A 14,223-nucleotide genomic window follows, 5' to 3' on the forward strand; every position below is an offset into this window, starting at 1 on the left:
CCCCCCCCCCGTGTGTTATGTTGATTTCCCGGCCGCGCTTCCAGCTCCCCTTCCTCCTGTCCTGGCTGTGGAAGCAGGATGCAGAGAGCATCACTGCAGCCTCAGCCAATCAGAGTGCAGAGGCACACAACGCACTGCTGCTACCCAACACAATAAAGCCAAGACTATTATAACCTTAGAGCTACGTCACTCCACACAATGTCCAGTTTGGTGTCTTCTCACATTTCAGTATGCTAAAATGTTGTTCAGCTGTTGTTTTCTTTTTACTTTTAACATACTGCACTCTGCATCCTGGCAGCTATTACAATAATTAGAATATATGATGATAAAACTTTTCCTGAGAAGTGATGGAAAAAGTGTTTACATCCTTTACATACGTGAGTAACAATACCACAATTAAAAACAAAGCAAAAAACAAAAACAAACTCCATTACAAGTAACAACATTCAAACGTCTACTCTAGAAAAAGTAGCTAAATATTTGTGGCAAAATATACTTTAACTTTATATTAAATAATAATGTTAACATTTCAAAGGCTTATGTTATTATTCCATTCAATTATATTCTATTGTAGGCTATCATATTAGGATTTATTATAATAGGATCAAATGGAAAGACAACTTAGATACAACTACCTCAACATTTTACTTTAATACAGTATTTGTAAGCTTTATTTTCCACCACAGAAAAAAAATATGTGTGAATCTGCAGGGGTGATACAATATAGATAATATTGCCCATTCACCCTGTACATTATCTAATAAGACATGGAATGGTAGAATACTCTTCAGTAGTAAAAAAATTGAATGCAAAGGTGAGCAGTGAGCACATGCAATGAAAGAGAGAACAGCAGCTATTGATCCTGCAACACACACTAGGGACTACAAAGAACATACTAGCAAGCCTTGGGTGCCACCTTGTGGGAAGGTAGAGCATTACGCAAAGGTGGATATATGTTTGCTTGGCATGAAGCTCATGTGCACATGTCTGACAGAGTGACGGCAACTCGGGCGTGGCCTATGATTTAAGATGCAAGACACGTAGTTTTTCTTTAACCTCTGTTGATGTTCGCTCATATCTATAAGGACGCACAGAGCAACCTCCACATTGGCCTCAGCATGAACTCTCGATCAAACCAAATATGAGACTGTCCACGTGCCACACTGTTAAACACTTGGTTGGACGCCAACACGTGTAAGCTACACTGCAACTGATAGCATCAGATCAGATACGTCATCCACTTCCTGCTGAAGATGGCAGATTTTTTTCATTGCACGGCGTCTTGTCTCTCTTGGGTACGGTCGTTGTGGCAACCGTAAACATTCTGTGGGAGCATGCACAGTTGTTATGGGAACGGTCTGCGGGAGCATGAAGGAAGCAGGACTGCGCGAGTCTATGGGCAGAGAGCTCGGGTCAGTGAGGAGGCAACAGGTTTGTATAGGCTATTAATGTTCAAAGTAAATGATCTAGTTTGTTTAGTTTGAGATGCATTTTATTTGTAGTCATAGATGACATACAGAGAGCTGGTCCGTAAATCCACATGTATCCATCGTGGATAGAGCCAGCTGTAGATGTCCTAATATACTTGCTTTTTAAAAATGTTTGTGCATGCCTATGTATTGCATGTCTGCCCGTGTGTGTGTGTGTGTGCGCGCGCGCGCGCCTTTTTGCGCATGTGTATGTCAATGAGATGCTATGACAGCCTCAGTCAGCTCTATCCAGATTTAGATGCCAGCTTGACCCAATTTACATCTTCAGTATAATGGTATAATGAAGGAGACCAGTACTGTAGCTTCATGTTGTTACATCTATCTATCTATCTATCTATCTATCTATCTATCTATCTATCTATCTATCTATCTCTCTCTCTCTCTCTCTCTCTCTCTCTCTCTCTCTCTCTCTCTCTCTCTCTCTCTCTCTCTCTCTCTCTCTCTCTCTCTATCTATCTATCTATCTCTCTCTCTCTCTCTCTCTCTCTCTCTCTCTCTATCTATCTATCTATCTATCTATCTATCTATCTATCTATCTATCTATCTATCTATCTATCTATCTATCTAGTCTGTCTGGCTTTCTTGTAATTAATATGAATACATCTGTATAATTGTATATCCTACTATATATGATGTGGAAATCATGCTGTTTAATATATTTCTACTCCTGCAGAACTGAACACTGTACATTGATCAGCTGAAGATAGAACTTAATAAACATAGCATGCAACAAATGCCAGGTAAGTGAATAGACATCTGCGTATACATAACCAGTTACTTTACTGTAATATGACCGAGCAGTTTGTCTCAGTGTTACAATCCACAGTGGCTCCAGTGGAGGGGAGGTTACGTCACAGCGTGCCAAGCCTGCCAGCAATCAAGCCAGACAGACTAAAAACAGCTAAAACGCTGGTGGAGAAAGCCGTGAAGGTGATTATATGTGAAAACTAGACTTCACTGTAACATCTCTGCATGTTCACCCACTATGCTCTTATGTGATATGTGTCCTATTGGACTCTTTCTATATCTCTTCCACTCATTCTCAGCTGAGGAAAGTGTTTTCAGTACAGGGACCCTACCCTGTGGTCCGTGCTGCCTTATGGGCCAGAGGGTGGGTGGAACGTCGTTTGCCCCATCCTGCCCAGAGAGCACCTCATTGCCATGGTAATGAGGAGGAGGATGGCGACGATGGTGATGTCAATGCTGATGTTACTGGTGAGACAATGTCCCAAGAGCATTTTACTTTTAGACATTTATAATGAGAAAACAAAATGCAATGTTCATGCAAATAACACACTGATCTCATAGCCTGTGGGAAGAAACATAATTATTTATGAGTGATTGAGATACTGGGAAAATAATGGAGGTGTACACAGTATTACTAACAAAGTACTATTTTACTTCAAGCATCAGACATTTACAAACACTTTCTATGAGGCCTATGTCTGTAATGCATAACTATCATGTGTTATAATCGGCTTGTAACACTGAATACTCATAGTTATAAGCACTCATAAATAGTCATAATGCTTTATATAAATAATCATAACAAATTATAAAGCATTTTAAAATGACTTATAAGGTGAAATATCATAGTATTACATACTAATTGCTGGTCACTCACTTTTGCAAGGATCATATTGTATTATAATTCCTATAGTTGTAATAATAATAATTATAATCATGGTTATAATGAATTATCATGTGGTTTAAAGCTACTCTAAGTGGTCATTCTTTGCTTAAAGTAAAGTGAAAAAAATATAATTAAATCTAGAATGTCAGTGTGTGAGCAGCAATAATGACGTTTTATGGTACTTGACTTTATAAGACATTATAAAATGATATGTTATGATTATTGTTATAAAGCATTATGAATATCTATAAGTGCTTATAACTATAATTACACAGAGCGAAAAGCAGATTATAACACATTGTAAGTATGTTTATAATGCATTATAGAAATGGGCGTCATATAAAGTGTTACCAAATGTTTTCTGCACTCATCCATCTTGTGTCTGTTGGTTCATTCAGTGATTCAAATTTGGTGTAAAAAAGAGATCAGTAATATTCTCTCTCAGTCAAAGCTAAACGTGCAGGAGGAGTTAGCGTGTGTGTAATTTGAGAACTAGTTTAAAAGGCTACATGGATACTCCTACACCTGATAAATGATACATTGTGTACCACATTACAGACACCAACCTATAACAAGAGACCCCTACCCTCTAAACACACCCATCTATACATGTAAGCCTGCATGCGCGCACACACACACACACACACTCTTTACTTATCTCTTTACAGAGAGAGTGGATGAAGGCGAGAAAGAGGAGAACCTTGATGACATGAATGACCTCATGGTAAGATAACGACACTGACAGTCTGAAAGCAATCAAAAGTACTATTTCCATGTGTCTTTTGTCATCGCGCTCTGCATTATAGCTGAGTCAGCTCGCTAACTTAACTTTTGTCTAACCTTTTCTAGTCTCGCCTGGTTCGAAATGAAACAACATATTTCCACTGGACAACACGTCGGGATCACATAGACTGTCGCTCCTTACGGAATGACCAAATGATCAATCACTATGCAAATTCTGGGACGTTTACTACCAAGGTCTCGTCTCTTAAGAGTTTCCAATGATCGACTAGTAAAAAATACCAGTTTCAACATTGGACATAGGTCAACTAGTGCTCTTTATCACCTATGTATATATGTCTGTTTCTTTCAGGTGGGGCTCTGTGTGAACCTGCGTAACCTTCAGTGGTTTGATACAGCAGATCCTGACACTTTCTTCCCAAGATGCTACAGGCTTGGGGCACAGGATGAAAAGCATGCATTCATAGGTCTGCTGTATAGCTCCAGTCACACATTAGCCAAAGTTCTGCCCTACCAAAGATGCAAAGATGTGTCCAGGTGTAAATGTAACATAGATGCACAAAGTGTCACACCAGCTGTTTTTATATTTTTAGTGATACATTATCATCTTAAATAAAACTACACACCCTTTCTCTCTCTCTTGGCAATGAAGAGGATTTCAGGAGGACAGCGTGCACCAGCCTGCTTCAGCATGTGGTTGAGAAAAGTAGATGGAGGAGAGACAGAGCAGAGGGTGAGGAATAAAAAGCCAAAATCAGTGTCTCTGATGATAATAAATGCTAAATACATTCCATTGTGACCTGGCCTTGATTCTACGATACCAATCTTGTTTCTCTCTGCAGAGTTGGATAAAGTGGAGCATCGATTTGTTGGTCCAGAAATGATCGACAAAGCTTTGAACGTGTGTCAAGAGTTTCTCAGTGTTTTAGAACACGGCGACATCGATGTAACTGCAGAAACACCACCCTCAGTGAAGGAACAGCAGTGGGCAGAGTTTCTGCAAGACTACTACATGGTTGTGCAGTGAGTATGTTTCCTGGGAGCTTCCTGCATTTCCTTAAATGATCCTTCTTAGGTAACACTTCCTTTATCTGCGGTACTGACAACCCAAGTCGGTTTATCAAATGAATATAGGTCATTCAAAACTCTGTATCTGTAAATGTATCTTAAAGAATTTCTTTTAGGTGAAGTTCAGAGCAGAGTTGGTCCCACTATACACAGAGTACATGTCTTAAAATAACACTATCTAGAGTTCATGTAAATATAGAGTCGTGTAGGGTTTTCATTAAAGTAGACGTCACTGGAAATATACAGCATGTCCCAGTTCCACACTACTGTATTTACAAATACCATAAAATACACATGATACCGCATGCTAATATTGCAGTTGGTGTACAGGAGATTGATATAGCCCTGCTGTATAAACACTTGTGCAAACAGACGTCAATGAGCTACACCGTCAGAACACGACTGCCTATTTTAATCTCAAACCTTTTTTTTCTGACCTGCTCGGTGGACCTGTAGCCTCACAGTCTGTGAGTAGCTCCTTTATTTCCCTTGTGCGCTGCATTGGCCAATACAGTGTATTAACACCACACTCAGAAATTAAGCGTTTTTTAATATCAATTGGTACTTTTATTGTCCAATTCTGTCATTTTCCCCCTCTGTTAATATACAGTGTGCCTTCTAATTACTAAGGGTTTAGTGAATCTGCTCATTGATACACTCGATGTGTGAGACTAATGTTTGTGTGTAGTGAAGGTGCATTGATCAGGGGTAGCAGTGTGTTTGTGGAGCGCTGCCAGGCCATGTTAATCAGACTGCAGGAGGTTTGCCCTCAGCTGGATACAGATGGACTAAATAACATCTGGATCATCAAACCAGGTGCCAAGTCAAGAGGACGAGGTGAGGTTTAAACAAATACAAATAATAATAGTCACCTTGGTATATTAATCTTTTAATTATTTTATTTTTACTGAAACAATATTGAAAACAAAATATACTGTGTTGATTTGTATTATTACAACATGTATTATTTATTTACATTTATATTGCCATGCGGATATTATTATTGCTTCCTTTTCTACTTTAAATTGGAAAAATGCTTCAGTATGATAAAGGAACGTTATTTGTTATTTGTTATTTGTGTAGGTCATCAGAAACACCATGTCTTCTTAGTTAATTGCATGTTTGATATGTTTAAGAAAAGTTTTTTTCTTTTCCATGTCACACTAACCACCAAGGTATAATGTGTATGAATCGTCTGGATGAGATTCTGGCACTCGTGGACAGTGACAGAGCCCCGACTAAGGAGAGTAAGTGGGTAGTTCAGAAATACCTGGAACGTCCTCTGTTGGTCCATAGCACCAAGTTTGACCTCCGCCAGTGGTTCCTCGTCAGCGACTGGAACCCTCTGACTGTCTGGTTCTACAGAGAGTGCTACTTGCGGTTCTCCACTCAGCCCTATTCGACAAAAACTCTGGACAGGTCAGACAGACAATATTACCTATAATATTTGTACTTTACCTTTACTGTATCATGTATCTAGAGTGCTTTGTGGAGGAATTGATTTAACAATGCAATACAAAAGACACATTTCATTCAAAGCATGTTTTACACTTACCTTCATGGCCTTTCCTCCGTCGTTACTTTTCCTCAGCTCAGTCCACCTGTGCAACAACTCCATCCAGAAGCACTTCCAGCCGTCCTGTGAGCGCCATCCAGGAGTGCCTGAGGACAACATGTGGTCCGGCTCTCAGTTTAGGGCTTTTCTGCAGCGACAGGGCCGCGAGGCAGAGTGGGAGTCAGTGGTGGTCCCGGGCATGCAGCAAGCGGTGGTCCGTGCCCTGCAAACAGCCCAGGATCTGGTCGAGCCCCGCAAGGCGAGCTTTGAGCTCTACGGAGCCGACTTCATGTTGGGCAGAGATCTGAGGCCATGGCTTCTGGAGATCAATGCCAGTCCAACTATGGCCTGCTCCACCTCTGTGACCGCTCGCCTCTGCCCTGCTGTGCAGCTGGACACACTGAGGGTTGTGCTCGACCGACGCACTGATCCTAGTGCTTACACAGGAGGCTTCCAGCTAATCTTGAAGCAGGTTGGAAATATATCTTTACACATCATGCCTATGCAATGGGTGTTAATTTCACTAAATATTAGAGGCTACACCAAGTGCATTTATTTGTGTCTTACTTTATCACCCTCCCAGGCCGCAGTTGAAGTTCCTCAGTATGTGGGAGTGAACCTGCTGGTGGAAGGAGCCCCCATAAGGCGATCCAGACCTCTACTTCATAGACAAACTGTTATTTCTCAGACACCTCTCACCATCCAGTTCCCTCAAGACCTGTCGTCGTCAGAAGAGGTTGAAACAACACATAAACCATCAAGTCAGCGATCCCATGCAGTCTCTGCTCTTTGTCGTTCAGGCAAGGAGAACCGAGCTGCTGGGGAGAAAAAGAGGCAGTGGACATCAACATCTCCTAAAAGGGAACGGGAAGGGAGGAGAGATGCTCAGAATACCTCCTGTGTTCGCAGGACGGGTTTCGGTCTGGTATGTGAACAGCCTCGGGTGGTACACACTGAACCTCAGAGGAAACCACAATGCTTGGTTTTGAGTCTTGGAGCCAACGGGTCAACTCTGGTCCCACGAAGCTTTTCCTTTTCCCTCAGCCCCCCTAACGGTCTGTCAGATTGCAAATCTCAGACTAACCCAGGCCATGGATCCCTCATCACCAGATCCTTTCTTCCCCAGACAGCTTTTGAGCCCCAACACAGGACTCCTACCCAGGTGTTTCCTTCCCTCCGCGGTCCCCTTCCTACCCTGGAGGTCTTAAGCTTGCGACCAAACATTGTGGCTGGAACCACTGCCGTGTCCTCTCATCCCACCGTCCACAGGCATCAGTTATTCCTCTGCTCTCGAAGGCAAAGCACATCCAAATATAAAGGAGAGTGCACAGGGGAACATAAACACCAGTGGTATTGAGTGTTAAAAAGATGGAAAAGAAAACAGTTGGAAGGCTAAAGAGGTTTTGAAAGCAACAACATTGTTATCAATGTGTATGTTAGTGGGCCGGAGCCTAACAAACAACAAATGACATACATTTACTGTAGATCACAAGATGTGATGGCATCAGATTTTATTTTTAGAAACTTGATACAATCATGGTGAGCGTGGTAAATGTGAATTAGGTCTTTGATTGGATGACTGGAATCTAAATGGAAATGCTTTATGATTATGTCATGAATGTAATTATGTGTTGCATTTGTATTATAACAAACAAACAAACAAACGGAAAGAGTTCATCTAGAAGTCTCCAGTGCAGCAGATATTCAAAGGTGACTGGGCAGAAAATTATAATAAAATGATCACTGGTTCCATCTTCTGCTGAAAGGTAATCTTTTTCGCGTGAACAGGATGTAGGTATTTTAAATGCCCAGCAGGTGGCAATAAAAGCTCAATAATCAAACTGCATGTTTATGCCAAAGCCTTTCAAGGAGAAGGAATTAAAAAGGAAAGAATTGGCAGTTCATATCCAGATGTTGGTACATCTTCATCAACATCTGGCCTCTATTAAAACACAAAGTCTAAAAATATATATATTTTTTAAAAGTCTGGGAGAGCTACAGCAATGTCGATGCTCATGAAACGGTTGACCGCTGCTTGATTAACAGACCCTTCCTGAAAGATTTAGACATCTATACACACTATTTTTGGCATTTTTTCCCTTCATTGGTCACATTGACAGAAATATAAACAGACAGGAAACGATGAGGGAGGGAGAGACCAACCAAGGTCAAACCGGGGATGTTGTGTTTGTATGGTATGAGTCTTAACCACTAGGCATCCAGGACCCGACTACTGAGACGAGTGTTAAAAGCATTATTTTACTATACAAAAAATAGTAGCTAGCTGAAATAATGGATTCACTTCAGCTCTAACATTAGCATATTATATTTCATGCTAGCAATAAATCATGGAGCCCCTTCTGAAACAAATGACTGCAAATTAATTTCAAGAGAATCAGTTTAGAAGGAACTGATGACATTTAGTTTGAACAAACTAGACTACACTCCTACAGCTCAGGAACGATAGTGTAAACAACAATAATATGTGGTTGAGTTGGACATTGGATACGCTAGGCAGGGGTAGAAATCTGTAGCAAGAGATAAGCCTTGTTGATTGTAAGTGCAATCACATAGCTAAAAAAAAATGGGATTACACAACACATGATGTGGCTATAAGTAGTATCTGTTGCAATTTACGCGTTCATAATGCTTGGAGTGTAAATACAGAGAGATGTCGCAATTGTGGCATAACAACATTTCATATTGAATCATACAGCCAATAAAGAAACAGAGAAAGAATCTCCCTGTCCAGGCTGTTGACAAGATGCAGATGGATCCTGATCATTGCCTCATGAGTGTAACTGAAACTGTTTACACTCACATGTGTTTACGTGTTGTATTGGTGGGCGCAGACGGTTAACCAGCAGGAGAGCCGAGCTACAGATCTGACATTATATAAGTGTTCCCTGTGACATGAATATTGTGGCACTGTTAAAGAACAGCTGCTAGATGTTTTCTCCCCTTCTCTTTCATATAAATACAGTCAAAGCCATTTTCCACGGGAAAAAAAATACTTTATTAATACACTTATAGAATGTATGCCAACATTTATAGACAAAATATGTACATCGAACATCTTTCATGTAGGTCCCAAAATATAACATTTCAAGTACCTCTTTCTGTAGAAAACTAGTCTTCTGGTAAAACGTTTACATTCAGCTTCTCTCCTCCTCACCCCTTTTGACTCCAGTATTCATACATAGTACAGAGAATAAACATCTGAGATTTATCAGCTTTTCACAAGTAAAAGGCAACAGCAAGAACAAACACCAGGTTTGACTTGAGCAGAAACAGATGTTGAGAATGCAGACCAGGTCCAGCACAGTGCTACAGTATGTACACAGTTTCTGAGTACACGACGTACAGTTGTCCGCACTCTGCCCACCTTCTATCTCTCCGGACGGTCAGAGTGCGAGAACAGGTATCAAAAATAGAAATGTACAAGAAGTCTATGAACAATAATTACAGAAAATCCATCTAAACTGTCTGTCATTTAAAAACAAGACTTCTCATTCAGTGTGGTCGTGTGGTGGCCCGTTCCTTCATCCATACATCGGGTGTACCTTTACTCTCGTCTGTACACACTTGAGGAAACCCTTTTTTTTTAATCTTATGGTGCCAGTCATCATAGTGTCTGGTTCAAAGGGCATTCTCAGTTATGATAATGGTGACCTATAGGGCGTAGGCAACAAACTTTGGGTGAAAAATTACTGCTAACATTTGGTGCAACACTTTGTAAAGTACAAGGATGACGTGTCTATCGCAACAGCTACAAGTGAGATGCATCAGTGTCATCAGCGTTTATACTTTAACAGCAGCATCTAAAATGTCTTTCTTTACATTCAACCAAGTGTGTGTGTGTGTGTGTGTGTGTGTGTGTGTGTGTGTATGTGCAGGGCAGGTCCACTTTATATGATACATTTGCACTGAGTAATACCGCTGAGCATATAACATTCAACCAGAGCTTTGCATCCTCCGAGTGTGGACGGATGTCGCTCTCTCTCCATCTCCTCCTGATTAATTCTACAAGTCCTCTAGTTTGCTCTTTGACCTCCAGGCTGAGGAACAGAGGACGGGAATGAGGATGGATTACGGAAAGGTTCAGTCATGTTATCATTCCTACTGCTGTCTCTGCTCCTTGGTACTAGAACAGGATCATCTCTTCACCGCTGTTCTCTTATCTATCAGTCTTTGGTTTCCAGGTTAAGGGGTGGTACCTGCTTTAGTGCCTGAAGGAGGGCAGGGGAGTCCATGGGGGTCTGAGATATGGCTGGGGCTGGAGAGCCTCCCCTTTTAGACGACACTAACTGAGATGGAGACGGCCTTTCGCTTGGCATGGTGGATGCAGAGCCTCCCATGCCAGGATAGAGCATGGGCACGGCCCCGGGGTACCAGCATTTCTCCAGCATCGGCAGGTAGGCTGCAGCAGAAGGTGGAATGAGGTAGAAAGGCATGCAGAGGGGATGTGGAGTAGGCTGATGGTTAGGGGATACGCTCATGTAACTGCCATAACCGCAAGAGGAAGATGATGATTCTCCACCTGAGAGCAGCTCATCCTCAGACGACTCCACCCGGGGTCGTTTGTGGCGCGGCTCGTCATCCTCCTGCTTTATGGTGGAGCTCTGCCTCTCGCCCAGCGCTCGCTTCAGCTGGCTCTCCTGGACGTAGTACTCTTGACGTCCCTGTGGCACCTTCTCCGGCTCTCCCCCATAGCCGCTGTCTGTATCTGTATCACTGCCACTCTGCTCACTGCTCGTTGCAGCGTATGCCCGCTGGATAACAGGCACACAGTTCCTCCCATAGCCCTCGCTGGGTTTAGGGGGTAAGCTGGTGGGCATCTCCTTGTGCAGTTGGTGCTGGTGGTAGGTAGGGATTTCCTCAGGTTGAGGGCTGAGGGAAGTGCGAGGACGGACTGGACCATGCAGCACCTCGGCGGCTAACTTGTGAAGGTGATTGATCACATGGGATGGTGTGAAGTCTGCATCGGTCTCATGATTGCCGAGATACTGAAGCATCTCCTTGGCACACATGTGGAAGCCAGTGCGGAACATCTCCTCTGACTTCTCCTGGTTGATAGAAGGGTGCTCTGTAAAGACAACAAGAAACCAGTCATAACTTTATCCAAAATCACTTATTTGCCTGTAGTTCTGTACAATCCTGTCATTGTGTATTCATCTTGGTCATTTGCATTCTGTCCAACAAAAGCATCCTGCTGCACGTGCGTATTTGTGTTTGCTTGTGGGTTTTGCTACTCACCAATTTGCATGCCGTTCTGCAGAGCGAGGATCTTCTGCTGCTGTTGCTCCAGAAGAGAGGTGAGGGCTTTCACGTGCTTGAGTGTAAGCTCTAAAACCACAGCCTTCTCCAGATGGCCCAGAGTCTGTAGGAAACACACACAGTCAGCACATACTCAACTCATAGATAGAGCGCGTGGAGACTACTCTACTGCTCATGTACACATGCTCTTAGCTGTCTCATCATCAAAACACTACAGCAGCAAAAGTAATCCATAAGAAATATTCAATATGATATGACATATACATTTAATTTGCAGTCATGAGTATTAATTATATTGCAATATTTTTTTTATTTGCATTAGATTACATTTTCATAATCCCTAGTTCAAATAATTACACATCCTCTTTATTTACACCCTCTTGGCTGTGAGCTGTTATTTACTGACTGCTGACGCACTCAGCAGCACAGAGGATGTAATACCACTGTACAGCCACTCGATGGTGTATGCCACTCAATACAGTGAATCCCATTATCCCTCCCAGCCATAGCATGAACTTACCGTGAGTTTCAGGTGCTCTGGTAATAAATCTTTCAACTGAGCGATGCACTCGTTTATCCGGTCACGCCTTTTCTTCTCAATAAGTCTGTGAGGCAGCTTGTATGTTTCCTGCAAGAATAAAGGACATTTTTGGTTACATTTAGCAGATCTGAGAGCACACAGTTATAGTTTTTTTTTATGATCAGAGGCAGTCACTCCGATATGGAGGACTCCAGGAGTGATATCATAGCATAATTCAGGTCAACCATTTATGAGACTACAGAACTAATACCACTGTAGTACCGTCAAAATGTTTGGTTATAACTTAACAAGTTGGCAAATATCAAAATAATAACAAACCTTGCTCTCCTCTCCTCTCTTTATTCCTCGCCTGGGCTTATAAACATACATCGGGAAATCCATCCTGAAGAAATGCAAAGAGAGAACAACAGTGAGGTATGAGGTAATGCTTTGGTGAAGTGTAGGACACAGGATAAATAATATATCATGCGTGTGACGAAAGCATGTTCTCAAAGTATAACTTACCCTTGCACGTCCGACAGATCAGTCTGGTGTTTGGACAGAGGAGGTGGTTGTGCGCTTGGAATTCGCTCCATTCTTTTTTACTCCAATTACGCAGTAAAGTCGAGGTACTTTTCCAATGCAGTCACAAATAAATACGCATTTATTTATGCGTGGAGAAAAAAAAAGTTGCAAAAAAGCAGCAGCTAAAGAAATGCACTAAATGCTGCAACAAAAAACAGCCAAGATTTGTATTAATTTCTAATTATTTAAAACTAATCGTACTGATGGTAAAGGTTATTATGCGTGTGAAGATGGGTCCAAGTTAGTTCCTGCGATTTCCACGCTGTGGTCCTACCGCAGAATGAAAGCAACCCTCTTGGTGGCGCGTTGGGGAAGTGGGGGAGGACAGAGCGACGAGTTAAATAAACCCTCTGACTCTCCGCTCCGCCTGACCTACCTCTGTCACATGAGGCTCACGTGTTAAACGGCGCTGTATCCTCGGCGGAGGGACGGCCCACTTTCTACCGATAAGGAGCCTCAGTGGGCAGAAGGCGGAGTACGTCAGAGCGGAGGGCTGCGCGTGTCCGATCCCGTGTACCACCATGCTGAAGTGTATTGAAACAAGGCTGAGTGCGCCACGGCTCGGGAAACGTGCTGGCAGTGAAAGAGTGCATGACTTCAATAGGCTTGAGGCACGAGGCGAGTATGTATGGTGCCAATGAAAAATATATACACTAACACAATTACAAATATAATAGTAGGCCTATACTGTTAATATCCTGAAGGATTATTATACAGCAGTGATGCTAAATGTAATCAAGTGCAATGCAGTCACGTTTTAACATAGTGCTTTATGAATGTTTTATGATGCATAGAGGATTGTTTTAATATAGTTTTCTAGTCAACATTTCATTAGTTACAGTAACAATGTCATCTTATTGATTTCCTTTCAAGTTAGAGTCGATTCATACTAAATATAAATAATCTACAAATATATATATATATATCATAGTGATAATAATATTTGATCATACACAACATTCAGCAGTGTATTCTATCCAACCAAATGTGTGCAGCAGGCATGTGCGGTATTAACAATGCGGTCACGGCGGGAAAACAACATGCACCTGTTAGTGGCTGATCGTGTGGAGTGGGTTTGTTGTCATGAGGCGGTGCCGGCTGTCACGTTGATCTCCTCATGGCCCCGGGAGCCTGCTGAGCGAGCAGGGCACATCCAGCTCATCCAGCACACGGCGGCTGCACCTGTCTGCTGTTGGCTATAAGCGCGGATCACACACACTTACAGCCTTTTTTCAAAAGCTGATTTTCATAATGTAATTTTCCTTTTTGTAAATGAAAAGTACTGTTGACATTTACATTGAAATGATCACGACTCCTCAATTATTTCCATTTAGCCCACTAGAAAAACATATCT

The 14,223-nt window shown here is 42.1% G+C and overlaps 2 protein-coding genes across 2 annotated transcripts; one reads left to right on the plus strand and one right to left on the minus strand.

The window, feature by feature from the left end:
* The first annotated feature begins 1,349 nt into the window (after positions 1-1,349).
* ttll3 (tubulin tyrosine ligase-like family, member 3) lies at positions 1,350-8,239 on the plus strand. Its single transcript, XM_029432802.1, has 13 exons — positions 1,350-1,431; positions 2,164-2,230; positions 2,302-2,420; positions 2,537-2,705; positions 3,792-3,847; positions 3,973-4,101; positions 4,217-4,331; positions 4,517-4,597; positions 4,707-4,887; positions 5,621-5,769; positions 6,108-6,351; positions 6,524-6,959; positions 7,071-8,239. Exons 2-13 carry the CDS (start codon positions 2,215-2,217, stop codon positions 7,842-7,844), a joined length of 2,469 nt encoding a protein of 822 aa, XP_029288662.1. The 5' UTR covers positions 1,350-1,431; positions 2,164-2,214; the 3' UTR covers positions 7,845-8,239.
* A 1,240-nt stretch (positions 8,240-9,479) lies between these two features.
* LOC115008915 (class E basic helix-loop-helix protein 40-like) lies at positions 9,480-13,259 on the minus strand. Its single transcript, XM_029432810.1, has 5 exons — positions 12,810-13,259; positions 12,624-12,687; positions 12,285-12,392; positions 11,744-11,867; positions 9,480-11,573 (listed from the first exon to the last, which is right to left on the minus strand). The coding sequence occupies exons 1-5, from the start codon at positions 12,878-12,880 to the stop codon at positions 10,672-10,674; spliced, it is 1,269 nt and encodes a 422-aa protein (XP_029288670.1). The 5' UTR covers positions 12,881-13,259; the 3' UTR covers positions 9,480-10,671.
* Between the last annotated feature and the right edge of the window lie 964 nt (positions 13,260-14,223).

This window comes from Cottoperca gobio, chromosome 5, assembly GCF_900634415.1.
Source record: "Cottoperca gobio chromosome 5, fCotGob3.1, whole genome shotgun sequence".
Taxonomy (NCBI): Eukaryota; Metazoa; Chordata; class Actinopteri; order Perciformes; family Bovichtidae; genus Cottoperca; species Cottoperca gobio.

Coding starts and splice junctions, on each gene's coding strand:
- LOC115008915 (XM_029432810.1), bottom strand. CDS start 12,880: ATGGAGCGAATTCCAAGCGCACAACCACCTCCTCTGTCCAAACACCAG. Junction 12,393..12,623: donor AGAGAGGAGAGGAGAGCAAG/GTTTGTTATTAT, acceptor TTATTCTTGCAG/GAAACATACAAGCTGCCTCA. Junction 11,868..12,284: donor CAGAGCACCTGAAACTCACG/GTAAGTTCATGC, acceptor TGTTTCCTACAG/ACTCTGGGCCATCTGGAGAA.
- ttll3 (XM_029432802.1), top strand. Junction 3,848..3,972: donor ATGACATGAATGACCTCATG/GTAAGATAACGA, acceptor AACCTTTTCTAG/TCTCGCCTGGTTCGAAATGA. Junction 6,960..7,070: donor TCCAGCTAATCTTGAAGCAG/GTTGGAAATATA, acceptor TCACCCTCCCAG/GCCGCAGTTGAAGTTCCTCA.